Source organism: Heterocephalus glaber, unplaced genomic scaffold (genome assembly GCF_053883595.1).
Source record: "Heterocephalus glaber isolate CG9 unplaced genomic scaffold, H.glaber_assembly_v1.0 deba00001555, whole genome shotgun sequence".
Taxonomy (NCBI): Eukaryota; Metazoa; Chordata; class Mammalia; order Rodentia; family Bathyergidae; genus Heterocephalus; species Heterocephalus glaber.
In genome coordinates this window covers 16,347,487-16,375,050 of record NW_028258346.1, presented here as the reverse complement: position 1 = coordinate 16,375,050, position 27,564 = coordinate 16,347,487, and the positions used below count along the sequence as shown (strand labels likewise).

At 40.6% G+C, this 27,564-nt stretch overlaps 1 protein-coding gene across 16 annotated transcripts in view; it reads left to right on the top strand.

Annotated features, from left to right (window-relative positions):
- Samd12 (sterile alpha motif domain containing 12) overlaps nt 1-27,564 on the top strand; it is a 422,167-nt gene that overhangs the window by 143,246 nt on the left and 251,357 nt on the right. Inside the window, exon 5 of one of the 16 annotated variants that reach the window (XM_087190718.1) lies at nt 230-26,711. The exons of the other annotated variants lie outside the window; for them this stretch is intronic. Within the exon in view, the coding sequence (XP_087046844.1) occupies nt 230-285 (56 nt within the window). The 3' untranslated portion in view covers nt 286-26,711. Of the gene's footprint in view, nt 1-229; nt 26,712-27,564 lie in introns of those variants that run through there. 16 annotated transcript variants of the gene reach the window in all.

Genomic DNA, 27,564 nt, shown 5'->3' with positions numbered 1-27,564 from the left:
GGACAATAAACTCTGAAGCACTTGAGCCATGATACTTAACAAACACAAGTGGTTATGAGAGAAAACTGTGGGCTTTGAGTGTCTAATATAAACGTATGCTCAGAGTGAGGGGTTGGAGGGTCCTAGAGAAAATGAGCATTCTAGTCCTAAAAAAAAGGAAGTCTGGTGGGGATCTTCTAAGTGGGCACGGTGTTTACTTAGGAAAATTTTTGTTGTTATTGTTCATTAGGCTACAGTGTATTGACTTTTCTGGATGGAAAGCTATTCGTGTGTCCAGTAACATAGAAGAGTCAGTTTCCCTCCATTCCTGTCCTGTGGTGATCCAGTCCCTTGACCACCTCTCACATCCACACTCAGGGATGTTCTGAGTTCCTAAGAACAATATAACAACTCACTGCCCTGAAGATGAATCCCTTTACGGCACCAGCTAAGACTTCATTAGCTCCAGAGTATTTCACTATTACATGTAGAGGTCAAGAAGCCCTTGGAAGCAGAAAATGGGACAGTATATGAACTGAAATGACCTCAGGATCTGGTCCCTTAGTTGAGGGCTCGGTGAGTAAGCAGCAAATACCCACCCACCCACAGTGGTAGCAGATCAGAGGAAGAGGGTCTCTTCCAGATCTTGCCTGTCTTCCATGCTGCGGTCCTGCCTGCAGGTGGGCGGTCCTCCTTCCTTCAAACACTGCAGTGGACGGGAGGGCCAAGGAGTGCTGTTCTGTGGCCTTGGGGCAAGGAAGGATATTGAGAATCTGGAGTTTAGTCCATTTCCTCCCTTTGCTTTGGGAAAACTGATGCTGCAGCGGAAGAATGACTCTCCCTGGAATCACTGAGCATGCTAGGTGCCGTGCTTTCTTCCAAATCCATCTTCTGTTTTGAGAAATCCTGACCTCTCTTTCCAGTTTCTCCTATTGCTCTGGAAAGGGATGCATGAAGCAAAGTATCTACACAGCATTTCTTTCTGCAGTTCACTCCTGACTATGGCCGTGAGATCAGAGCTGATCCCTTTACCCCCCAGAGCAAGGAGTGCTTGGTGGTTTTCAGAGCATTTCCTGGTGCCCTTGGCTGCCAAGAGGACAATGGTAATGCTATGGTTTGAGATGTGCTTGCCACCCAAACCAGTTCCCTTTTTGTCTGTTTCCCATATTCCATTCATCCAGAAAACAGATTTGGAAAGAAGGTTGTAGCAGTGAATACTCAAAAAATGCTGAGCTAAGTTAGACTCTTGCTGACCAAGTTGGTAATCTCTAAATACAGGAAGAACAAGCTGTTAACAGGAGAGTGAAACTCTCCTAACTTAAATATGAAAATCATCTTTTATGGCACTTTTTCTCTCCCCACAACTAAAGCTATTGACTCTTTTGGATGAAATTTCAGAAACCATGAAGGTAGTGAGGGCACTTGGCTTAGATTATAAGTGTCTAGATTTGATTTTTTAGTTCTTCTATCAGGATATAAGAAAACCCCATAGAGGGTCAGTTTTTGCACCCAGAAAGTGATCAGTCCATTAGTAATTATTTGCCTGATTATGGGCCCCCTCATCAAGCAGTAGCTGCTTAATATTTAGACTGTGTGATAGTAATGACAAAGTCTTCTCACGATCTTATTTGAAAGCAGTGCTGTCCTTTATTGGGGCTGAGAATTATGAGGTGCCCTGGAGGGAATGGAAAGCTTAGTAATGGCTTGTGGAAGATGAGCAGTGTACCCCTAAGAAGGCTTCAGTGTCTATGGAGGTGAGGGTACCACTTGCCAAGGTTCTCTGCTAAGTGATAGAGCGAGTGTGGGAAGAGGCATGTGTTGCAACAATTGTCATATTGCTGTTTATGGCACGGTTGGTCTCCATGGAACACATCCGGTATTGCTAACTTGCAACTTTCTTGGGATCTTGGGCAAACTGCTTACCATGGGTGAGTTATTCTACCTCGGACGCTCCTCTCCAAAATAAGGATGATAATAGAGCCTGTCTCCGAAGATTGTCATGAAGATAAATCACACAGGACACCTCAACTTGCAGCATGGTGCTGTTGTTATGTCAGATCTCATCTGGAGGTGTGGAAAGACATACTCTTGCTTCACTCTAAGGGCAGCTATTCTCTGTCGAGCAAAGAAGGAAGGGAATTTGGTCTGCATCTTCTTGATTTCCTGTTGGAGGCCTCAGAAGACCTCCCTCTCCTGTTCTCTGGCCCGTGCCTTTGTCCGGATGAAGATAAAGTACCCAAATGATCCCAAGTGCCAGTGACCAGAAAAGCTCCCAGAACTGGAGCCAGTGCACAGTTACCAGCCCACAGTGCTGGACGCTCTGGGAATCCCAGTACCTTTGGGGCTAGGATGATAACCAGGGTGAAGACATCTGCAGAAAATCAGAAAGTGATGCAGGGTAAACCTCAGTAGGCTGTGCAGACACCAGAGTGACTTAGCAAGGTCCGGGCAATGCCCAGAGCTGCAAAAACATGGCTGGCGATTTGAGGACGGTTGCTCGTGCACTTTAACTTCCTCCAGCAGTGAAAAGGAGATGATTATACTACTTAGCTGGTAGGGTTGCTTCAAAAGGAGCCGAGTTACTGTAAGTATACAATGAAGGTGAACTGGTGCTGTTTTCCTAGGTGTTATCCTGATTGCTGTGAAAAGAAAACAGAACATATAAACAGTGTTGAATTCATCTAGCTCTGTTTTCCTGAAAGTGAGAAGGGAGACCTAAAGGGGAAACGAAACAGTCCAGGCTGGTAAATACCCTGTGCCAATCTGCAAGGCTGCAGATAAGGTTGTTTGTGTACAGCATGGGTTTATGGTTTGATTCTCCTGAGTGCTGCTGTTCATTTGTTTTTCTTAAAGAAAGGGTCTCAATATTGTGCTCATTAAGGAAGCATGTTAATCAGCATCCCTTGAGTTAAAGACAGATGTTCCAGTGATGACAAATAAAAAGGACGTAATATTAAATGAAAAGAAGAAGAAAAAGTGGGATGGGTTTTCTGATCATAGGTCTAAGTCAGATCTTCCCTGCTGTTCTTTACCCCGACCTTGAAGACAGAGTGGCTATTTAATGTCATGCAAGTTCGCTTCTTGTCAGTAGAATACCATTTATCATTAAGGGTTGTTAGATGATTGAAAGGGCTGATACATTTAATGATTAATTCTGCAAATATTTATGGAGCATCAACTATGTACTAGATTTTGATATTAAGTAAATAAGATACTCAGTGACCTATGTGCGGAAAAAAATTGTGCTTTGTTGGAAAACTCTGCATGATCATCTATATCACACCATTTTGTGTCATCTAATTCTGAGTCCAGGAAGCAATTTAATAACTTGTGTAAGTTGCAGATAACTGATGGCAACACAGTAGCCTCTCTCTCTCTCTCTCTCTCTCTCTCTTTCTCTGTGGTTTTAGTCCACTGTGGCCTGAAAATATTAAATGGAAAATTCCATATTTTGAGAGCGAGAGAGCGAGAGAGAGAGAGAGAGAGAGAGAGATCATATTCACATGACTTTTACTACAGTCTATGATTAAGGTTGTTTGATTTTATGAGTTATTGTTGTTAATCTCTTACTGTGTCTAATTTATACAGGAAACTTTATCATCAGTATGTATAGGAAAAACATGGTATGAAGAGGACACCATAGTGGCTGTGGTTTCAAGCACCTCCTATCTAGGAGGGTTTCCCCTGCAGAAAATGGGGTTCTGTCATATAACCAAATTCTTGTCTATTGCTATTGAAAAGCCGAATCTTCCCTTTCATTCATAGTTTGAGTTTAGCCTTCCTGACTTTTAATTGCATCTGCAGCTTGGATTCTCTTTGGAGCTAGTTTCCCCATTCATGAGTTAAATTAAAATCTGAAGTGCATGTTCATTTTTGTGTTTGCAAGATTTTAAGCTCTCTTAAAATCATCCTTTAATCCTCGTAGTTAGAAATTTTTCTTGTATTTGTTTGCACAAACAATTCCACTCTACTAACATTTTCTCTTATGCCTTTTGTTTGAAGGACTTTAAATTCTAAACAAATATCCCCTCTGTTGCTCGAAGCCTAAGAAAATTTTAGATACTTTTAACCTACCAGTGTTCTAAACCTTTTCTAAATTTCCTATTAAAATTTTTGATAATTGCATTGTGTTCATAAGGCACCTGCTATTTTGTGGCAAAAGTGTTTAATCAGAAGAGAAATTACTTGTGTTAGCTCCCTGCAGAAATTTTCTTTAAAAAGAGTAAGATGGCCAGAACACCGAGAGGCATTAGGATATGTAGATTTAAATCACCAGATTAGGCTTGAAGGAAAGAAATTTGTCTATTTTCCTGTGCTTGAAGGGGTCTTCCCCTAGCTTTCTGAGTCCTGCCATGCATGCTGATGAGGAGGCTCTACTGGGACCAGGAGTAAGCTCACAGGCAACTTCCAGATTCTCTTCTATGCACAGTTAAGAATCTTTGCAGGCTGGAGGAGATTTCAGCCCCTGGCTGTGCCTGGTATTCTGCCTGTGGTGGTTGCTAAATCACCTCAACTCCTCTGGCTTCAAATCCTCTTCTGTGAAGGTCTTTTTCCCTGCCAGCTTTAAAGACTTATTTTCATGGGTGTGGCCTTCACAGCTCCCCAGAATATAAAATAGATTTTAAAAGCCACTTGGAATGTATAAAGGGTGTCCTTTCACTGTCTGCAGGAATAAATAGTTACCATTTAAGCATCCCCTACAAAAGGTCTGTATCGATCTGTTATATTTCTAAATGGTCTACAGAATAGATGAACGCCTCTTGTCCCTTTTTTCTGTTTCAGCCATTACCTGTTTGCACCTCTTTCCGCTTCTAAAAGTATTCCACTGAGACATAGCACCCTGAAATTTGGCACTTCTGCTTAGGCTGTTGAATAAAAGGAAACCACTTTGTCATTTTCAAGCCTTCAGAATGTAGCTCTGTGCATTTGCGAACATTATTCCATTCGGTGCTGGTTTTTCTGAACCTTTTTGCCCCTTTATCTTTCTGCTATTGTCTTCTGAGTCTTTTATTATGGTTAGCGTTCCCTGTAGAGACCAATGGAGTGTGTAGTTAACAAGTGTCAAAAGAAGTGGAATAATTACTTTTGTGATGTACCTACGAGAATACCACTTCCTAGAATCCAGTATAGCCAAATAAAGTGTGGATGTATTTAACTACCGCAGCGCTTTGTCTGTACATTTTCTCTCCTTCATTGCTTTTCCCTCTGGATATTGTGCTCTACGTCTCTATATCTTTGTATTTGGTGTCATTTCTCTTTTGTCTGAACTGCTCTATACTTTGTATGGAGCCATGAGCATTATTTTAAATCTACATTGTAAAGTTCCTGACATTGTTGGGACATTTCTTATTTCTTATAAGCTAATTTTCCAGTAATAGCACTTATTCTTCATTGTTAACTGTCTTTGATGGAAAGCTTAATTTCTACTTATTAACTAACTTTTTAAAAAGTATTCCTCAGCATTCTTTAACCAAAAGTATGAAATTTTCTTTTCTTTGTTTTTTTATTTTTTTTCTTTTGGCAGTAGTGGGGATTAGACCCAGGGCCTTCAAATGAGCTAGAACCCAATTTTTTAATTTTTCATTTTATTTTGAGATGAGTCTTACAATGCCATTAAGTGCCCAGGCTGGGTTTGAACTTGGATCCTCCTACCTACCTCAGCCTCCTAGAGCCCTTGGATGGCAGGCGCGCAACACCAGGCCTAGCTGAGAAGTTGTTTTTTGTGATGGAATTCTGAATGGTGAAAAGAGCTTTCAGCAGGATCCATGGTTTTATGGAGTCAGTGAAAAAATATCTTTTTCAATGAGAAGTAAACAGAAGAGTTAGAGAAATGGACATCAAAATATCAGATTCATCCCTGATAAAGCTTTTTAGAGAATGATATTTAGGTATCTAAAAGCGCATTGGCTAAGAATATTGCCTCACTCAGCATCCCAGTCTCTGGTGACCTGGGCACTGTCCCTTACTTCATGGCAGAAGGCACACTGCACACATCGAGGTGCACAGGTGACAGGAGGAGACACAGTGTGGGCCTGGGCTGAGAACACCACGTGGGGAGCAGGAGCGAGTCCAGCAGCATCGTGATTTGCGGGATTCCCTCCACCAGGGCCCAGGAAGAGTGGAGGATGAGTGTGCCCCTAGTCATCCAACCAGATGTTTCCCTGCCTGTCCTTCCCAGCATCCCTGCCGTGTGGTCAACCAGCCTTTGCCCAAGCTCCTCCAGGGACAAGCATCTTGTCATTTTAAACAGCATCCTGTGTTTGTCTTCTGTTTTCCTGTCTTGAATTTTTGTGCTGGTGCTGGTGGTGGTGGTTTTGATGTTTGGTTTCCTTTACTCCCTCCTCCTCCTAGCTGCGGGTCTGCCTGGTCACTTGGAAGGGCTCTCAAATGTCATTCTCCCTGTGTCATCCTCAAGCCTACCCACTCACCTCGATAATCCCAGCTTTCCTTCTGGATTGAGTTTGGATGCCACCTCCTAGAGAAGACCTTCCTTAGTTCTCATGTGGGTTAGGTATCCCATCCTGTGATCCCTGGGACTGGACTTCTCGTATTAAATTGATAGGAGATCGGTTTAATTATTAGAAAGTTCATGCTCAAGTTGAACTGAAATATATCTGTAGCCTCTGTTTAGTTTCCCAGGTTAGAAGCCCAGGCTGGAGAAAGCCATGGCTGACTACTGCCATTAGATTCTTCCTGCCGGGTGTCCGTGGAAACACGGTGACGTCTCCCAATCCTTTCTTTCATCCCGGTGGACTGTTGGCTGGAGAGCCAAGCTGTTTCCTCCTAGGTTCCTTCTTTGACTCCACAGATGTCCTCCTTCCTGCAGCACTGAGAAGATGTAGCTGTCGGATGGGATTTCCCTAAAATTTTGACCCTCCACCTCACTTCTCTGCTCCTTCCTTCTCTTGTTTCAGAAGACATTCCCTTGCACGCTTCTACATACGGACTTTTCTGGCTCTGGTTTAGCCAGATGTGTCTGATATCCCCTGGACATTTACTTCTTCCGTTACATTCATCCCATCGCCTCCAGTCTAGCTACACTGGCTTCCTCCCTTCCCTCAAAACAGCTTAGTTGAGCCCCTTGGGCCAGCCTACTTCTCACTTCATTTATTTGTTAAATTGTAGTTAATTCATTTATTTAAAAATTTTAGGTAGCTCCAACCATGTGCAAGGTATTACACTAGGCTCAGCAACTTCAGAATATATATTCTTTTCAAATTGAAGAGAATTATTCATTGAGATATACTATATGCTAGGTGATAGATAAATGAATTTCTCAAAAACTGAAATCTTAAAGTACATATTCTCTAACTGCAACAGAATTAAATTAGCAATCATTAATAAGCTATCAAGAAATTCCCAAATGCTTGGAAATGTAACATGTATCTAAGTAACTATGTCGGTAAGAAAAAAAATACTAAGTTAGAAAATATTTTGGACTGAATGATGTAGCAACATTCAAACAGTTGCATTATGTGGTTACAGCAGAACCTAGGAGAAAATTACAGCATTCGCTGCTTATGTTAGAAAAGAAAAAAAACCTAGGTATCAATGAATTCAATTTTTATTATAGAATTTAAAAAGAAAAAAGTACACTGATCCCAAAATAATTAGGAGGGGAAAATAATAAATTTAAAGCTGAAACCCTTGAAACAGAAAATGTACAAGGAATATAGACAATTTTTGAAAGATCAGTAGAATTGATAAATGATTAGCTGAGCTGAACAAGAAAGAAAGAAAGTTATCACTAAATGTTCTACATACACCAAAAAATAGTAGGACATTTTATGAGCAAGTTTATGCCAATATACTTAACAGCTTGTGTAAAATGGATAAATTTCAAAAAAAACCATAACTTAAAACTGACTCAAGAATGATTTTTAAAAAACTAGGAATCCACATATTTTTCAATAAATTAAAATTTTGCTCAGATTTTCCCACAAAAATAACTCTAAGCCCAGAAGGTTTTTCCAGTGAATTCTGACAGTCAAGAAAGAATCAATACTAAACTTCACCAAATTCTCTCAGGAAGGAGAGGAAGAGGGGCAGACTTCCAATCTCATTTTGTGAGACCAGTAACCCATGTACCGAAGCCTTACAAAGATATTACGGAAAGGCACGATGTAGACCAGTGGTGGCGAACCTAGGACACTTGGGCTGCAGTGGGCTGTTTGTTACCACTGAAAGCTCTAACTAAAGTATTCTCCATCACTGGTATAGATTAATGTCCCTCATCAATGTAGGCCTAGACTTCCTTGATAAAATGCAAATCAAATCTGGCCTAGGGAAAACATCACGCATAAGCACACACCACAGTCAGTACAAAAGAGGGCTTTGAAGAAATAGTCTGGAAATTATTCTGCAGCTGAGAAAGTAAATAAGGGGCAAGGGTGAAAACTCAAGCCCTAATTCTGTGTGGACAGAAACACTATTAAAAACCCGCATCTCAGAGACACAGGATTTAATCTAAATACAACTGCACCCCATAATCTAGAATCATTATCATAGGCCATCAGTAACAACAGAGTACAGCTGAAGTCGCCTAAAGATACTCTGGGGAGCAGAACAAAAGGAAGACCAAAGCCAAGAGAAGAAGAAAAGCAAGCCATTTTACAAGAATTTAAGTATTTTGGAACCTATGGCTATGAAAAAAATTAAACACAGCTCAACTTTTGGCCAGTGTAGCATAAATCTTACACTAAAGCCTATTTAAGTGAGTTCCTATTGCCAGATATTTATCCAAAAACTTATAAGCATGGCAAGAAAAAAAAACCACAGACTAAAGAGATAAAACAATCAGCAGTACCAGGTTTAGGTATGACACAGATGTTGTATTTGTCAGAAATTTAATTTAAAGTAACTGATTAATACCTTAATACCATATGTATGCATAGAAATGTCAATTATAATAAAGCATCAAAAGAAAATGCTGGAAAAAAGATCAAAAACCCCTGTAACAGGTGTAAAGAGTTCCTTCACTGAGGTCATCCACAGACTACACTGCTCAGGAAGGAATCATGGACTGGAAGATGCCCCTAGTGAAACTACTCCAAACAAAACACAGAGGGGGGAAATTATACATGGAGCACAACATCCCGTAACTGAAGCAATAGGAAGAGAGGTAATATGTGCATTGTTGGAATAACAGAAAAGAAAAAGAGGATAGAAAGGAAAGTTTAGGTCAATGGTGGTGCAGCTATGGCATGTGAGCTGCAGGAGGCGGTTGGCATCACTGAAAGTGCTGAAAGGTTCGCCATCCCTGGTTCAGGTAACAATGAGTGGGAGCGTTCCAAAGCTAATAACATATCAAACCACAGATCTGAAACGTTTAGAGGACACAACCGTACCTGTTACCTGTTCAGAAAAAACAATCAGAATTCCAAGAGACTTCTCATCAGAAATCCCCCATGCAAGAAAAGAGTAGAATGAAACCTTTAAAGGAGTAAAAAATATTTTCCGTTCTACTCAGGAAGAGTATCCTTCAGAAGGAATAAAGGTAAAATAAATTATTTTTCTTGTTAATTGGTACAGACAATAACTGCTTAAAGCAATAACACCATTATATAGGTTTTTATAGCAAATTAGTTAGATGAATAACAGCAATGTCACAAGAAATGGTGGGAGGAATAGAGAATGCTCTTTTATAAGGTATGTGCACCACATGCAACCTAGAATGTCATTTTTTAAAAGTAGATTTTAATTATTTAAAAACATTATTAACTATTGGAAAACTACTAACAAAACTTTAAAAAAATTAATGACTAGAAATAAGGTAAAATGAAATTATTTCAAATGCTCAATAAGAATCAGAGAAGGCAGAAAAAAGCAACAAAATTATTAAAGATGTTAGATATCAGCAGTAAAGAGAGGTTTCATATTGGGTGAAAAAGTCAAACTGTCTGCTGTTTATAACGTTCTTCAGATAAGTTAAAAAGTAAGGTGCAAGAGAAAATTAGACCATGCTAACACAATCAAAAGAAAGGCTGAGTGGCTTTAAGTTGAGACAAAGCAGACTAGAACAAGGAAGAGTGAAAAGGATAAGAAAAGACATTGTAGGAAGATAAAGTGATTAATTCTGCAAGAAGACATCAGAATCCTAAAGATTTGTATACCTTAGAACAGAGTATCAAAATACATGGAGCAAATGGTGATAGAATTCAGAGGAGAAATAGATAAATTCATTCTAGCTGTAGACTTCAACAGCACTTTCCTTGGTGCATAGACAAAGCAAGGAGTAAATTAGTAAAGATATGGATGACCTGAACGGCATTGTCAATTTGACCTAATCGAGATTTATAGATCACTAAAGCATTTGATACAATTCAGAATTTTCTCCTGGAAAAAAACTCTCAGATAACTAAAAATAAAAGAAAACTTCTGATAAAGAGCATCTGTGGTAAACCTATAACTAACATCATCCTTAATGGTGAAAGACTGAATGTTTTTCTTCTATAATCCAGAATAAAGCAAGGGTGTCTCTTCCCTACTCTTAAATGATGAACTAAAGACCCTTGCTATGAAATAAAGCAGGAAAAGGAATTAAATCCATGAAGATTGGAAAGGAAGAAGTAAAATGTTTTTCCCATAGATGACATATTTGTTTATGTAAACATCTTAAGAAGAAACAACCTCAGATAAATAATGCCAGGGAAAAATTCCATGAGAACTAATACACGATTAACATCTAAAAATGAAATAAAGTATATGTCAGACTTCCTTGAAAATTGCAAAATATTACTGAGAGAAATCAAGACTCTAAATAAATGGTGAAATAATACCACATTTGTGTGCTGAAAAATGTAACATCAAAATTGCATCCATTCTCTCCGTGATGTATAGATTCATTGTCATCTCAATCTGAATCTCTGCAGAATTTATATGACTGTGCAAATAAAATTAATATGGAAATGGAAAGAGGCAAGAGTATTGAAACAATTCAGTAAAAAGAACAAAGTTTTAAGTACCAAATCACCTCACTATAAAGCTAGAATAACTAGGACGATATGGTGCTGAAATAAAGACTGGCTTATAAGTCAAGGGCATAGAATAGAATTTCCAGAAATAGACCCACACTTCAATGTGGCCAAATGATTTCCAAAAATGGTGCCAAAGGAATTCAATGAAAGAGCAGTCTTTTCAGTAAATGATACTAGAACAACTGATAAATGAGTTTCTACTCCTATGTCACACTATACACCAAATTCAACTTGAGATAAATCATATATCTAAACGCAGAACCTAAATCAATATAATATCTAGAACAAAGCATAAGAGAAAATCTTCACAACCACGGAGATAGACTGTTAAACAAGCGCCCAGAAGTACAGACTTTAAAAGAAAAAATTGATAAGTTGGTCTATCCAAGTTAAAACCTTCTGCTCTTCAAAGAATTCATCAAGGTGATAAAAAGGCCAAATCACAGACAAGAAGAAAGTATTTGCTACTCATGAGAAATGTATATGGAATATACAGAGAACATTTAGAACTCAAGGCAAACAAGTGGATAGAAAATCCACTAAAGATGTGAACCAGCCTTCACGGGGGAATAAAAGACTGGGCAGTAAGCATGTGAAATTATGGCTAGCAATGTTAAGTCTTCAGGAAAATGCAAATAAAACTACAGCAAGATGTCACTGTATACATGTAGAAAGGTTTAAATGCAAATAACAGTGCTAGACTTCGGTGTGGGTGTGATACAGAGGAGTCTTTTGTACATCGTTGTTGTGAACATGATACCACCTGACTAGGCAACTTCAGGTTTCTTATAAAGTTCATCACAAACTTATGATCCTGCAATTCCACTCTGAGGTATTTCCCCAGAAGGAGTGGAAGCAACTGTTCATAAAAATTCTAGTCCACTAAAAGGTGCTGTATTCAGAATAGCCAAAAATTCTAACCAACACTTAGGTCCCTCAAGAAGAAACAGATTATGGCAAATACACATTAAAGCTACTCTTCATCAACACAAAGGGAGTACTGATGTGCATAACACAAATGAATCTGACACTGTGCTGAGTAAAACACACTCACACAGGGTTCTGGTTGTGAGGAAGTTTAGAGCAGGCAAGATTAACCTCCAGTAGTAACAGGTCAGTGGCTACTTGAAGGAAGGGTTATTTCCATGACACTAAAAATTGTCAATCTTTGGTATTTCAAGTGTAGGGAATTTATGGTATGTAGGTTATATATCAATAGATTCAACTTCTATGAACTTGTGTATCTTCCAACTTTTTAAGAATAACTTACTGTTTTAAAGGGGCAAAATGAAAATGTTCTACATATTTCCATCCTCGCTGTTGGATTCTTTGGATTAAAGATGGATGAATCAGTGCGTATGCTTTTATAGTCACCTATCAATAATATAGGGTAATATAGTTATATATAAAAGGTTGAGCTTGAAAATCTGCCAGATGATTTTTTTGACTGAAAGTATAGTCTGAAGATACCAAAGCATTCATACCAGGTGTTAGAAGGTTACTATGAACAAGATAACTGCTCACCTGCCTTCTTGAGATCCTGCCTGTCTGAGTCTGATCTGCAACAGAGCATCTAGGAATTCTGGATGCCGTAGATGAGTTAGCCTGCAGAACATACTGTTTTGTTTTATGAAAAAGTAAAATAAAATTTCATAAAAAATAATGAAACTGACAATAATTAATACACTGTGTATCATCTGCAAAGTAGTTACTCAGAGTACAAGACAGCACAAGAAAGATTCTATCTTGCAAAGAAGAAACACACAGATATTAGCACAAAACTTTCTTTTCTGGGAACTAAGAGAAACTAGTAGTATAAATGAAACAGACACTTTTGTATTTTATCCGTTAATATTTTAAAATTTAAGACTGTGCTCTCCACCATATTAGAAACCAAAGGAATTTCAGCACCAAAAAATTAGGATATAAAAGTGTAATAAATTTTGCTTTAAGAAAAACATTCATCATTTTTATTTCTCCCACTCTTATTAGACAATACCATTACTTTGTAGACCAGCATAAAGAAACTTCTGCTATTGTTATTCCAAATGCAGAATTTATTTAATATTAGTGGGAATCATTGGGGGAGGATAAGAGTGGAAGCTGTCACCAGATGAACTATTTGTTTCATAAATCAGATGATTCGAGCAGAAGAAATAGATTTACTGTGGAGCAGCCCCATTGTAGGAAACGCTCAATATCTTTAATAGCACTCAGTGTTTCTTGGAGGCTCTCTGAGTGCATGTTCCACTGAGAGCTGAGAAGAAGCCTTCCAAGGACTCTGGTCAGAGGCTGGGACTGTTTAGGGCTAGAGACTAAGTAGCTGTCAACAATCAGGCATGCTCTGTGGCCAGGGAATGAAGCTGGAGCTCAGAGGCCACTCAGAGTCCACAAAGTAGCTGGGCACTCACCACCAGGGAGCCTGACCGCATCAGCTTGTCCGGAGGATTAAGGAGTTAAAACATGAGTGATACTCAGAATGCTTCCTGGTACATTAGAAGAGGTCAATACAAATTACCTCTCGTCCATTGTTATCTGTCTATAGTTAGTTGCTTGGTAAGTATTTAATAAGCAACACCCTGCACCATGAACTATGCTAATAGAGATAAATCCAGTGCATTTTTGAATAATAAAGATTATTGTAAACATCATCCCACCTCTCAGACTCAGCATCACATACTCCTAGGACATTTCCCTCATGACTCTAGCAGAGCATCTGTTTTTCCCAAACCAGACCTGACTAGGACATTTCCTGCCACACACAGACTTCATGCCTACTGCAGAAAGTCCCGGTTCTTAAGCTTGGCACGTGAGACCCTTCCCCCAGTTCCATGTTTAACCATCGTACTATCTGTCCTTTCCTGGAACTGCTCCAGTTGCTCTAGTCCCTGACCCAGTATCCACCTAGGGTGGCCTAATTCAGAGTGTTCTCTCCACCTTACCCTCCTTTGGCCTGTCCTGGCAGAATTAACTTTTCCATGCTGTGTTTCTTATACATTATGCAATGAATGAAATCCGTTATTGTTAAAATTATAACATGTATCACGTGTTATCGAAGTTATTTGGTTACATATTTATCTCCCCCTCTCCAGCCCCAAAACTCCAGGGTAGGAATGGCGTCCGATTGGTCTTACCATCTCTAACTGTGATAGCCCAGTGCCTAGCATAAAATAGGCATTTAATAAGTGTTGATTGGATTAAATGGAGTTTGTTCTTCCTCTGATAGTCTCAGCACTGAACTTGAAGCCTTTCTTCATTTCTGTTGATAAGAACATTTTGATTAATTCTTCAGTCTCCTGATTTGCCTTCTTTTTTTGAAGCTCACTCCATACTTTTCCTATCTGTAGCCTCTTTTAATTACATTCTATTGATGTTCAAGTCTGTCTTCTTGTCTCATTCTTGAATTCCCATTTTGCTTTTTAAAAGAACTATTTTGGATCTGCACGAGCCCCGAAATGCCATCTTCAAGTGCACTTACAGAAGTGTGCTCGACAGGCTTTCCACGTGTTGCAGTATCAGAGCCCCACATTCCCTCAGGCAGGGCTTCCCAGGATGCTTTGGCAGACTGTTTCTGGGACTCTCTCCCCTTCATGGTGATTGTCACACTGCGAGGGAAGCTCACTGGGTCTGCTGAACTTTGAGAGCCACGCACTGTTTTGCAGGGTGCAGATGGTTATGAGCATCCCTTCTCTGAGATGCTTCTGTGCAGAGTGATGGGCAGAGGCACAGAGCCTGTCACATCTTGGGAACATTAGTGCTAATTTGCCTCTGTATTATAAGTAACAAAGGGCAGCACAAATATTGCACATTGTTTCAGCCATCCAAATGTTTGAATTTTAATATAACAACACTAGAGTTTGGTTTCCTGTCTTTTTTGGCAGATTAACCTTGATGGATGCTGTCTCAGAGGTAACAAGGTAAACAGGAGAAATAAGAGTAGAACCAACCAATGTGTAGTTACATTGAGCCACACAAAGTTGCCAATTTTCAGCAATTTTGACCAATAAAAAAGATAGTGAAAATCTGGGTATGGTACGCCTGTAATTCCAGCACTCGGTAGGCTGAGACAGGAGGATCATCATGAGTTTGAGGCCAGCCTGGGCTAGGTAGTGAATTCAAGGTCAGCCTGAACAACATAACAAGACCCTGTCTCAAAAATCAAAACAAAACAAAACAAAATATTAGTGGAATAATGCATGCTGTTCAAAGGAAGTCGATAATAGTAGAAGTATAATATTTATAGGGCATTTACTGTGTGCCAAGCAGTGCCTAGCACTTTCTGTGCATTAGCTCATTTGAGCTTCATGACAGTGTCAAGATGTGTTATTTCTCTGTTTTTATAAGGGGGAACTCAGACAGAGGTTCTGACTTCCCCAAGCTCCCACAACTAGTGAGGGGTGGCAAAGCTTTTTTCTGGTAAAGGGTCGAATAAGGCATTTGATTGTCCAGGCTAGATTTTTCTTGTTAAACTACTGAGCTGTACCTTTGTAGTAGGTGATGAATGGGGTAGTTATGTTCCAATAAAACTTTATTTACAAAAGCAGACAGCAGGGCAGATGTGGCCCATCGACTGCAATTTGCTAACCCCTGTTCTGACCTCTTCTTTCCTCTGTCCAAATCTGTTTCAATCAGTGATGTTACAAAAGAAATTTAGAAGTCATGGTTTTTAAAACCTTGTGCTGTGTTTTTCCTTTTTGGTACATTTAATGTAGGAAAGTTAGAAACTATAGGTACACCAAAAATAAAGGAGTGCAAAATTCCCCTCTCTAATTCCAACATCCAGATGCAATCATTGGCACAAACACTTTCTCCGCATCCCTCCAGGTTGTTTTCTTTGCATATGTATGTATTATTAAGAAATAGCATCCTGTCTTAGAGGGTGTCATAGCCTTCTCTTTTTACTTAATGCTATCTTGTTAATGCATCTCTTTGTCAATAGTTGAGTCCAAAATATTTTCCTTGACTCTTTATACTTTATACTGTGAGTATTGTATATATTTCTACCTTCCAGAAAAATCATATGCCTGGTCCCATTTGCTTTTCAGTTCAACATCCACCCACCCTTCCCAGCCTATGCCCATTCTTAGGGTGTTATTCTGGATTTTTCTACCCTACACTCAAACATGCACAAATATGTGTATATGCACACACACAAAGCACACGTGGGCACGCACATGAGCACATGCTAAGCACAGCATTGTGGGACCCTGAATCTTCGTGTCCAAAGCCCTCAGCTGTCGTTACAGTTTTCTGACTCTAGCATCTGTACCTGTGATTGTGGTCGGATTCCTGCACTTTCACCGAAGTTGTGCCAGGCGCAGCAGCAAACCCAACCCTGTGGGTAAATGAGCACCAGAATAAATCGCACATCTCCGAGTCCCTATCTGTCCTCTGCAGGCACCCCCTTGGGGGTGATGTGATTTCTCTGAATATTTTCTTTCTGTCCACCTCCCTCTTCTCCAAGGCTCTTCTAAAAGAGAAGCTTGCATAGCTTTTCTTCAACTCATTACTTTTTCAGCGTCTTTCACCAGTGCTTGGTACACAGCAGGTAACATAAGCCACAAGGACATTAAGGTTCCTTCCAGAGAGAACACACTGTGAGCAGTTTCAGAAGGTCACGTGTTACACAGTGTCCTTCTTTATCAGTCTGACAGTGGATGGCAAGGTAAATCTGGGAGTGGACTGGAGTGGGCCTGCGTTGGTCATTTAGGAGGACCGTAAGCCCCAGTCTTCCGACCTGTAATAGATTCACAGTGGTGATCTGTGAGCACAGAGAAGGGGGCAAGATAACTTAGCCCTGGCTCCACTACGTCCCAGGCAGAGGCCAGGCTGTCTCCTAGAAAGTAGACAGTTGCAGAGTGTAGGATAAAATGGTGGCTGGGTGCAGAGAACAGATGCTGTTGCAGAACACACCGGGGAGGCTGCTTGGTTTCTCTGAACAATTTCCCGAACGTGTTCAGTTACTATCCTGAGGACGTCCCCAGAATCTCATGTTTTGTTATTCGTAAGAAATTTCCCACTGAGATTTGCATCGTACATGGAATTTACAAAGTGGTATTTCACACACATTATCTAGCCCCCAGAACTCTGTTGATAGAGGGTAGTGTGAATTTCTTTTCAGACGAGGAAGCTAAAACTCAAGATGCATTAAAAAAACCAAATAAACAACAAATTTTTTTTTTACCCAGACCAGTAGATGGCAGTACTCAGCTCCTTTGATACCTAAAGGCTAAGTGTTTTGCTCCAATCCAAAGAAAATTCTGCCTTCTTTGCTCTCATTAGTTAGCCTTTGATAAGTACTTGGGCGTATTAAGTGGTATAGAACATTCTGTGCTGATAACATGGAAACTATAGGGGAAGACTTGCAAGCAGGGTGAGTAAGTTCAGGGGATTCAGAACTCTAGGATAATGTATGTATATTCATCCATCCCATGCATTATCATTCAAGATTACTTGGTGCTGATGCTCTTATTCAACAAGATGCATTGAATGAGAAATAGATGGGGAAGGAAAATTATATACCCTCCCCTTTTAAGTCATTAGCAAAATATCAGAGTCACACTAGAAACGATGGAGAAATTTGTTTTAGTGATGCTCCTCTTTGATCAGTCGTGTATTGGATGCTTTACTGACAACAGCATTTCCTAGTTGGAAAATTATCCTCATCATTTCCTCTGCTTTTTATTTAAGAAACCATTTGACTTTCTTTTTGGGAGTCTTTGCAGTCCACATCGCTCCTATCACTACTGGCTGAACACATTGAAGTTGGATTTTCTTGGTACATTTAAAAGGAAAGCCTGAGAAGTAAATTGAATTTACGGGCAGATCTGCTGTCCTCCTTGTGAGAAGTATCAATAGAAATGAATGTTGCAGAAAACATTCAGGGGGAGGCCATGCCAATTCAGAAGCCAATCGATCTATAGTGCCTATTTTGAAGAGTCATAGTTTGTAAGTGTTACAAATGTACTCTCATTGATTTGGGACCCACTGCCTCAGAATTCATTAAAATTGGCCAAGTGTGTAGAAAGAATGTATAGTAGCCATTGGAGAAATAGAGATTGAGTTAACAGTGGGTAGAGGCAGGAAAAGAAAACAAATGAACTCAGAACATGGATTCTGCACTTGCCAGTATGCTGGGGCAGGTGGCACCTCTGAAAGGGAACCCAAATTTCTCATTTACAAAACAGTGGAGCTTAAATAGAAATCCTCTCAAGTGTGTTTTAACAGTAAGATTCTAAATTGGGCATTTAGCAGTTGAATATTAAATTGTTGTTAATAATAGGTTATTATGCAAGACTGCACTGAGAATTGCACTACTCACTAATTTATCTAATTTTGTTTCAGCCCCCATTTATATCTTACAATGTTGGAAAATAAAAACATTTCTTTCTAGTGCAAATATTCGGTGGTTTGGACCTTTAATTTTTAGGGGGTCTTCTTATTCTGGCTGTTGGTTTATTTACTGTATATCTTCTAGTTATCTCCACTGAAGTTTAATTATTTACTGATTAACAAAATAATTTGTAATTTATTGTAAATTGCTAATTTACAAATCATTCATTACCTAGTAATTGTTCAATTATCTTTAAATTAGTGCTCATTAATTTACTCAATAAACATTAGCTGAGCTATTACTAGAAGGCCGGCCCTAGAAGAATGTGAGACACAAAGGAGGAGGAGGAGGAGGAGGTTGACTCACTGTTGAAGGAAGGCACTCTTTTCTGAGAAGCTGGAGATTCTGTAATGAAGACGCATATGTTCGTAGTATCTCTTCGCATAGCTCCTTTTTTTTTTTTGGTACCGGGGATTGAACTTGGGACCTTGCACTTGTGAGGCAGGTGATGACACCACTGGGCTAAATCCCCAGCCCCATAGCTCCATTTTTTAAAAATCCAGAGTAGGCTATTTTTTTCCAAGTTTGGCCAAATTGGAAAAAAACAGAAGCTTTTGCAAATCTGGAAACACTTTGAAAAAAATCAAAATTCAAAAATTAACTAGATCCTTAAAAGCAGGTTTTTGTATTAGAGATTCACAACTAGCACCCGTGTATTAATTGGCAGATGCATACAGATGCCAAGCATTCAGGGGGTGAAAGAATAGAGAGGGAAGGAAGTCCTAGGGGAAACAAGTGTGGAAGAGTTACCAGGGCTTACATGGGATTTGGGATTATGCTGCAGTTACATGGTAGAGGTGATCATTGTACCCCTGGTCAGGCTGATCAAGGCCAAAAGAGTAAAATTGCACCACTGGATGGTTTGATTTTCACATAAGACAACTCCTTCAATCTAGAATTTTGGCAACTATAACACACAGTTCAACAAACTCAGTGTTATTTTAGATGATACCACGCCTTTGTTACTTGATTTTGCCCAAGTTTAAAGACTTCCTTGATCCCAGGTCCCCTCCATGACGCGGTAAAGATATACTGAGTTAAAGGATAGTGTCACTGAAAAAAATAATGCCTCTGGCTGAAATTCATTTCCTAGGCTAATTATCAGTAGGGTTAATAATGGTAATGATGAATATGGCTAATAGTGTAATTATGATGCTCCTTGCTTCTTATGACAGCTCCCATGCTTTTCCTTGCATGTGCAATGTCATCATCCTGCATCTAGCTGGACAGTCCTGGCTCCACACTGCCTGCTGGGTCCCGGTTCAGTAGGTGCCAGTGGAACCAAGCTTGCCTAACCCGATAGAGAGAAAACCCTGTTCTCTTTTTCAATACTGACCACTGCTGTCTGTTGCTCACTGTGCTCACTGTGTCTCCACACATCTTAAAGGAAAAAGGAGACAGCCACAGGGGATAGATGAGAACGTGGAGGCAAGGTGAGCAGATCCATTTGAGTCCTGCAAGGCCCGGTGCTCCTTGAGCTGCATGAAGCCCTCTCCTCGGTCCCACCAAGAGCCCTCATCCTGGCAGGTGAGCTGCCACTTCCGGGGCGGAATATACCCGGGAGGGTTGCTTGTTTGATGCATGTGGGCAGATTGGACAGCTCATCCTTAAAACACACTTGGAAAGGGGTCCTGTTTATCCTAGAGAATGGGTTCCTGCTGCTGGAGGCGAGAAGGAAATCTAATTCTTTTCAAAACCTCATTAGGAGTCAGCTCTGTGGTATGCTCATCTTGAACTAGAAACAGAATCTCCAAATTCTCTGTTAAACAAATAAAAATTTTTTCCAATTAAGTAACCTTTTGTCAAGAAGTATTTTCCCTTCATGTCATTTTTGGAACATAAAGCAGCTAATTGTTCATAGTAGCCTGCACACCCACACACACATACACACATACACACACACACACTGTAGAAGCAGGGTCAACTTTATTGTTGTAATGATGTTTTTCCTCACTTGGCTTTAAGGAGAAGAGTCCCGGGAGTGGCAGAGAAAGCATGGCAGTATGGTTTCTCGTGGGCTTCAGTTCACATGCAGGAGCTGTTAAGTAATAAAAGATCGTGGAATATTTTGTGGACTATTTTTGGCAGAAATGTGTCTGAAGGCTTTTCCCCCTTTGTCCTGAAAAAGTTGGTCTTCCTCTGAAACTCAACTCTGCAGTGGCGTCTTGCAGTTGCTTTGCAGTTGTCCTCCAGGGGGAGCTTTTGCATCAGCTCTCCGGGGTGCCCTGGGTGTGTGGCAGAGGCAGCTTTCCATCACTGTACTGAAAGACCAGAGAAAATTAACTTAGAGAGAAGGGTTATTTGGCTCACAGTTTCGGAGGTTCCTGTTTGACATTGGACAGAGCTGCATATTTCTTTGGTCTCTGGTGGGCGTGTTGCGTAGAGCCTCTTAGACCAGGAAGCAGAGACAAAAAAGCAGGAGGCGGGGGCCCTGTGGTCCGCACATCTCCTGTGACCGGAGGACCTGTCTGGCTCCACCTCTCAAGGGTTCCGCCGGCTCCTGACAGTGGAGGCCACGGGGACGTGATGTGAGGTGAAGCTCTATCCAGTCAGACTTGAAGTAGTGTCACTCACCTTTAGTGTCAGGCGCCCTGCCGTACACGTGGGCACGGACTCTGGTCAGTGTTCCCACGGCTCACGACAGCTCTGCAGCTGGGCCTTGGTCATGTGCTGTTACTTAGGACGTTCTTTGTGGGTAGAGCTGTTCCGAGCTATCTCGTGTTGTCACATGCACAGTGGCAGACTTTTGCCTAATAAAAAAGGGCTTGGACTCATCCCTTCATGGGCCTCAGGAAAGGGTTCCCTCCCACCACCACCCCTTACCCTGCAACCCAAATCCACGTCAGCAGTGGGTAGAGTACATATTTAGCCACCTTTTAAATTTCTGGATAGAAAGACTTGTTAAATCCCACTCATAGATTCCTTTTTCAAAGTAAGAGGAATGGTTAACCAATAAATGTGCTTACCTCTCCTGGCAAATGAAGTTGAAGTAGATTGGATATAAAGAAGACTTTCTTTTTTTCCCAACAAATATTCAAAAACTATTCCCGTTTTTCCCTTTTTTTAAAAAATAGATGTGATACATTATCACTAACGTGAAGTTTTTGGCAGGTGATTCTTTGCTCTAATTCACCTCCCCATTGTCCTCAGATGTAATACCCTTGGGAGAAAATTTGGGACGAAATAATTCAGAACAGCATTTCTCTGTATGATTCTCAGAAATATAATGTCTCTTCATGAGAAATGCAATCTTTTCAAGGAAAATGATTCTTCAGTCTCAGCTCTAAATACAGTGGGAGGATTTCTATGGAATATAAATATTTGCAAGCTTTTTATGTAAGCGTGCTTTAACCACACACCTGGTAAGCATTGCACAGTTTACTAATGACTTTCGAAACCTCCAAATTGGGAAATACAGCTATGCCGTTATGATCAGTCATTTGGCAGATAGTCAAGCCCCACAACAATTAATACCTTTTTACCCATAAAGACTCTGATCCACTGAAAACATCTGAGATTTCAGTAGATTTCCCTCCCACCCTCTGACCCTACACCAGATTGCTCAATTATCTTCCATGAAGAGTTTTATTATTCTTTCAAATTCGAAGGAATAGAAAATGATACTAAACAGTTACAAAGTACGTATTCTCTTGTCTCTGCCTGGCTGAGACCCTTTCGAAGCTATGGTTCATTCTCTGCCACCTTCTACACTGTTACGTGTATGAAACTGAGCCAAGTGCTCTGGAGCCCAGGGTGAGAGTTGGGAAGTAGTCCGACCCAAGTTGAAACGTGAAACCCTAAAGTAAAGATGAAGGCTGGGGGAGTCGCTCCGTGGTAGAGCACTTGCCTAGTATGTGTGAGCCCAGGGTTCAGTTGAGGCCCAGAACAACACAAACAAGTAGCACCTCTAAGTAATGTACAATTAATTGTCAAGTGAATAATGCAGAATGTGAATTCTACAGAAATCCAGCAGCGGGGCCCTTACGGGATAGTGATCTAGGTTGATTCTACGGTTATAGAATCCGAGCTGTGCTATTAAAATTGTGTAGGCTTAGGAGAGGCATAAAGAAGACAAAGGGAACTAAGTAGCAGTAGCAGCTAGAGACCTTTCCTTCGCTGCTAGGTCCCTTGCCCCCCCGCGCTGGCCCAGGTATGTTTTCTCATGGCAATGGTAGAGGTGCAAGAGAACAGAAACCCAGTTTTGCAAGTGTTTTCAAGCCTCTGCCTGTGTCGTATCTAACATTCCACTGACCCAAGCTGGTCGCAGGCTGAGTCCACAGCACCTCCCCCCACGGAGTAGGTCCTGCGCGAACACGGCAAACTCTCATCACCTACTGCTACATAACAAAATGCTCCCATAGCGAGCAGCGTGAAACATCTTATTTCATCTCACAAATTCTGCAGGTCAGGAATTCAGAAAGGACTTGGCTTCTGAACCTCATCGTGTCAGTGGTGTCAGAAAGATCTGGATGGTCCGGGACTACTTCACTCACCAGTCTCATGTCTCAGCAGGAAGTCTGGGCCCAGATGAAGTCTGGGCCAAGAAGAGCAGCCCCACTGTGCTTCAGCATGGTGGGTAGGAGGGTAGGAGGGTCATAAAACCTTACATGGCAGAGACTTTCCCACAGAGGAAACGTTTCTAAAGAGCCAGTTAGAAACTGCAATGGCTTTTTCTGGCCTTGCCTTAAAATCTGGGTAGCAACTTCTCTGGTGTTCTGTAGCTCAGAGCAGGTAAACATCCTCTCAGATTCCAGGACTGGGGACACAGACGCCACACTCTATAACAAAAGTGTAAAAGAATTTTTCCGACATGTTTTGAAATCACCATGGCCATTGCTCAGGCAACAGAGTATTTGTATTTTCTATGTGAATTTTACTCAGCCCCTTGTAAATTTCCACCACCAAGACCCATCCCACTGTAGGTGAGATTTCCACGAAGACAGTGTCGTCCCTCTTGATCCAAATGTAAACGAACTAGAGAGAACACTTATCTCCCCTCCCACCTAAAATGATGGTTTAGGTACAGCTAAACCGCAAGAGACCTGAGTCCTTATCAGTTCTGAAATCCAGCCAGGCCTGGGCCACCCCTCCATGATCAGGGTCCCCTCCTGCTTCCTGAGAATGACTCTGTTTCCTGGCTTTACCCTCTAGGTGAAGGTCAGTATATTTTTTCCATAAAGTGCAATATAGTATTTTAGCTTTGTTTGCCACATGTAGTCTTTGTTGAACTTCATTCTTTTATTTAAAAAGTTCTGAAAAATGTAAAAACATACTTAGTTCACTGGACATCTAAAACCAGCCCACTGTATAACTTTTGCCCACAGGCTACAGGTTACCAGTTCCTGTTGGAGACTTGTAGTTGTGCCATTTGAGTCACTTTTCCATTCCTCTAAGAAGTAGCCTCTGTTTATAGCAAAGCAGTTGTCCCAGAAGTTTCTAACCTATAGAGTTTTGTGAGTCCAAAGCCCTATTATATTTTATCCCATGCCTCTGTTAGTCTGAGTTGTCAGTATATTCTGCCAATACAATTCTCTTAAAAATATTGTGGGTTTTCTATAAATCTTCTGTAATTTACTCTACCAGACAGTTATATGCATAAAAATCTTTGAAGTGTCCCTTTGTCTGTAGTGGGTCTCGGTGAGACTGCTAAGGGACAGTGCCTTCAGGGTTTTCAAAGTCCTGCTCTTTGAAGAGAGAGTCTGTAAGGTACTCTTAAGATCCCTGGGATGTAGTAGGGGGTTTTTTGTTTGTTCGTTTATAAAATTTTTCTGTAAGAGACACAACCTCAAGTCTTCCACAGTGGAGTTGCAACTTTCTTGTAACACCCTGGATTTGATCTTTGTACCTCTGGTTTCCTTTTTTTACTTGGATAGCATTCTACTGGCAGTCACTGGAATTGAGAAATAGTTACGAATTTTGAACTGAGATAGTATTGGGTCCCTTGTTTTCACCAAATTCTCCTTGAAAACTGCAAATTTCCTTTGTTTAAACTCAACTACCTTTTCCTTTAATTCATAAAACAGTTTTAAAAACTTTTGATGTTCTTCTGAAAATGTACTTAGTTAGATTCAGTCCACTAGTACATTTTATTTTCCACAATACACATGCACCAATATTTCTAAAATTCCACACTAAATCAGTCTGCTTCCCTCCAGATTCCAGTAGTATCATTTCTTAATTTCTGATAACGTTTTCCTCACTTTTATCACTGCAAGCCTCCTCAAGGTCTTCCCATCTTTTGTCTACACTCAGTCTCAAAGTCAGTGCCACCTGCTTAGCTTTTCATTATGCCAGCTCATTTGTGATGACAAATTCCATTAAAGTCATTGATTGCTACAGAACAGAGAACCTCAAAATCTTGAGATTTTTATGAGTATGACATTTCAGCAAAGCTCTTCTGGGTGATTCTTCTGCACTTGTAATGTCACCTGAGGTCACGTACTGCTGGTTACCTGGTGAATGGACTGGGACAGATGGCCCAGCATGGCCTCACTTACATGTATGGTTCTGAAGATTGGGCTCCACCGGAGCTATTCACCTGCATGTGCCCCTGCCCACGTGGCTGCCTTCGGCTGCCTGAACTACATATGTACCTGTTAGCTTCTGCCATGGCATAACCCGCATCTCCAAAGTGCCAGGAAAACAATAAATGGCTTTCCTTGACAACAAAGCCTATTGAGTCAGATACAAACCTGCCCAGATCCAAAGGGAGAAAGTCCCTACTTCTCAGTAAAGAAAGTGTCCGTGTATTAACGTTTGTTTGAAAACTACCACATGGACCATTAGTACAGGCAATATTCTGTGTGAGGAATTTTTCATAGGTCTTAGGGCCATATTTGGAGTTGAGCTGGGACTGCCCATAGTGCTTTGTATTCAGTCAGACATAGTAAAATCTTTTAACCTTCATTTCCTGAAATCTTTCATGCAATTCCAATTTATTTTCTTATTACACACCTAATGAATAAAAACTTTCAAACATCAGCCCCAATATGTAAATCCACTTTGATGTACACTCTGTAAAGAAATAACATCACTGATTATGCTCATTGCCAAACATACTTCTAAATAGAGAATAAAAATGGGCCCTATAAAGGCTAATATAAAACATTCTTAAACATACTAATTGTGATGGCTTCATACTATCTTATCACTACCCAGTGTTTCACAGGAAAAACAACATTCGTAGTTAACAATAGTGAATAAAGATGCATATTTAAATTAATCTGTCTTGATAATTTGAAATCCAGAGGTCACGTCTAGCCAGAATGCTACATTATCATTGCTTTTACCTTACAATGCAACTATGTACTTAAATGTTTTTCTTTAGAGTAAAAAGTGTCAGCCAGCTTCACCATTTGTTTTATTGGTTTTTGAGAACTGTTTGAATTTCCTTGTCTATTTTAGTGAGCCAGTTTAGTTAAAACAGCTGTGATAAGCTGTGAACCCACTGAACCAGGCACATGTTAATAGCATGTCCCAGCAGGTCAGAGGCCAGCAGCTATGGATGAAAATGTCATCTCCTCAAGCTGTACAATCCCCTCCTTGTTATCTTGCCATGTTCTAATGAATTGTCTGGCTCTTCCTCTTTGGATACAAATGTTATAAAAAAGAAACTGCCACGGGGAACATGCAATAAGTACTTGTTCACTTAATTTAGAAAAGCCAAACAACAAAAATAGACACTCAGTGTTTCTTGAGTGAACAATGAAATTGCTTTGTCTGCAACAAAAAGAAAGAAGCAGAAATCTCAGTCCCTCTCAGCCACTGCTCTTGTCAGTGATCTGTTAAAAACACTGTGGAAGGTTAGATCTTGTTTTCGCATGAAATGCATTTCCGCAGGAGGCTGATTTGAAGAGTTAGCTTAACCACTCTGCTCCCCTCCACACCCTGCCTCCTTGTGACCTCATCGTCATGGCTTGGGTTTTACATTTCATAACAGCCTCATAAATGATGTAATTTTCTTCAACAATTAGCCAAGTTGAGTTAGCAGTGTTAATATCTTTTTTGTTCTTTTTAATGGGAGAGCTATGGCAAAGTGAGTTAAAATTTCTTGCTTAGGGATCAGTCACCATGCTGAGATTAAATTAAAAAATTCTGACTCAGAGGCTTTACCTGTGTTCCTTTGAGCCACTGGCTTTTGATCTTTACTTGAAATTTTTAAAATCCTTGATGGTTAAATGATTAGACTTTTTTTTTTAAATCAGCAAATAATGGAGCTTTTAAAGCTGAAAGCGGTCAGCATGGAAATTTAATAATTATATTTTGTGGAATAAAGTTGCTACAAATCAGCTAATTTAGTCAGAAGAACTAAGATAGCAGACTATGTTGGTTCCTCCAGAGTCGTTTTTGTAGGAAGATGAAAACCTGATGGGGTGGGCCACCTCTGTCCAAAGCAGAGTCTTGTTGGCGCTGGACTCTGGGCTTGGAGCATAGAATCAGAAGAAGTTCCCTTCTGTCAGCCCCGAGGCTTCTCTGCAAGATGGACCCTGGCATTGACAGCAGTGGTGGGTACTGGTGGGGCAGGGAGGTTGCTGATCCTGGGGAATTTGGAAGAGCAGCAGTGCATGGGAAAAGCAGCTCACAGGAAGAGCTGCTGGGCAGGCATGAGGGTCACAGTGAGGATGGTGACTGTGGCTCAGCAGCGGATGTTCCAGTCAGCTCCACACAGAGCAGCTTCTCGCCCCTGATGTGTGGGCTGAGAGGACAGATATTCACCTGGATCTTTGATTGAAGCTTAGCTGGCCTTTTGCAGCATAAACGCTGACCTTGAGGATACTGCCAAGGGAGCCTACAGTTGAGTACAGCATTGGAGAGAAAAACTGAATTTGGAGGGAATTAATAGACTGGGGGAAAAGGAAGTAACCAAAATTAACCAGAAACTTGAATGTGGATAAAGAAGAACAGGGTTAGCTGGAGTAAGGGAACCGCTGGGGACACGTGAGGTGGTGGAAAGCTTTAAGCATTAAGAGCTCAATTCACAGTGGTAACAAAGTCTAAAATACAGCTCTGAGGATAAGTGGTTGAAGCTGGAATAGAACGATAATAGGTCTGTTTGTATGCTAGAGAGCAGGATTTGAGGTAAAGACATCCCTCAGGGACTGTGGTTATTGACTGAGAAGGTAGATCATGAAACACAGGGTAAACATGCAGTTGGGAGATGGCATAAACACCAAAATGAGGTGTCTTCTATGAGGTGGAAAAACAAAAATCTGCAAG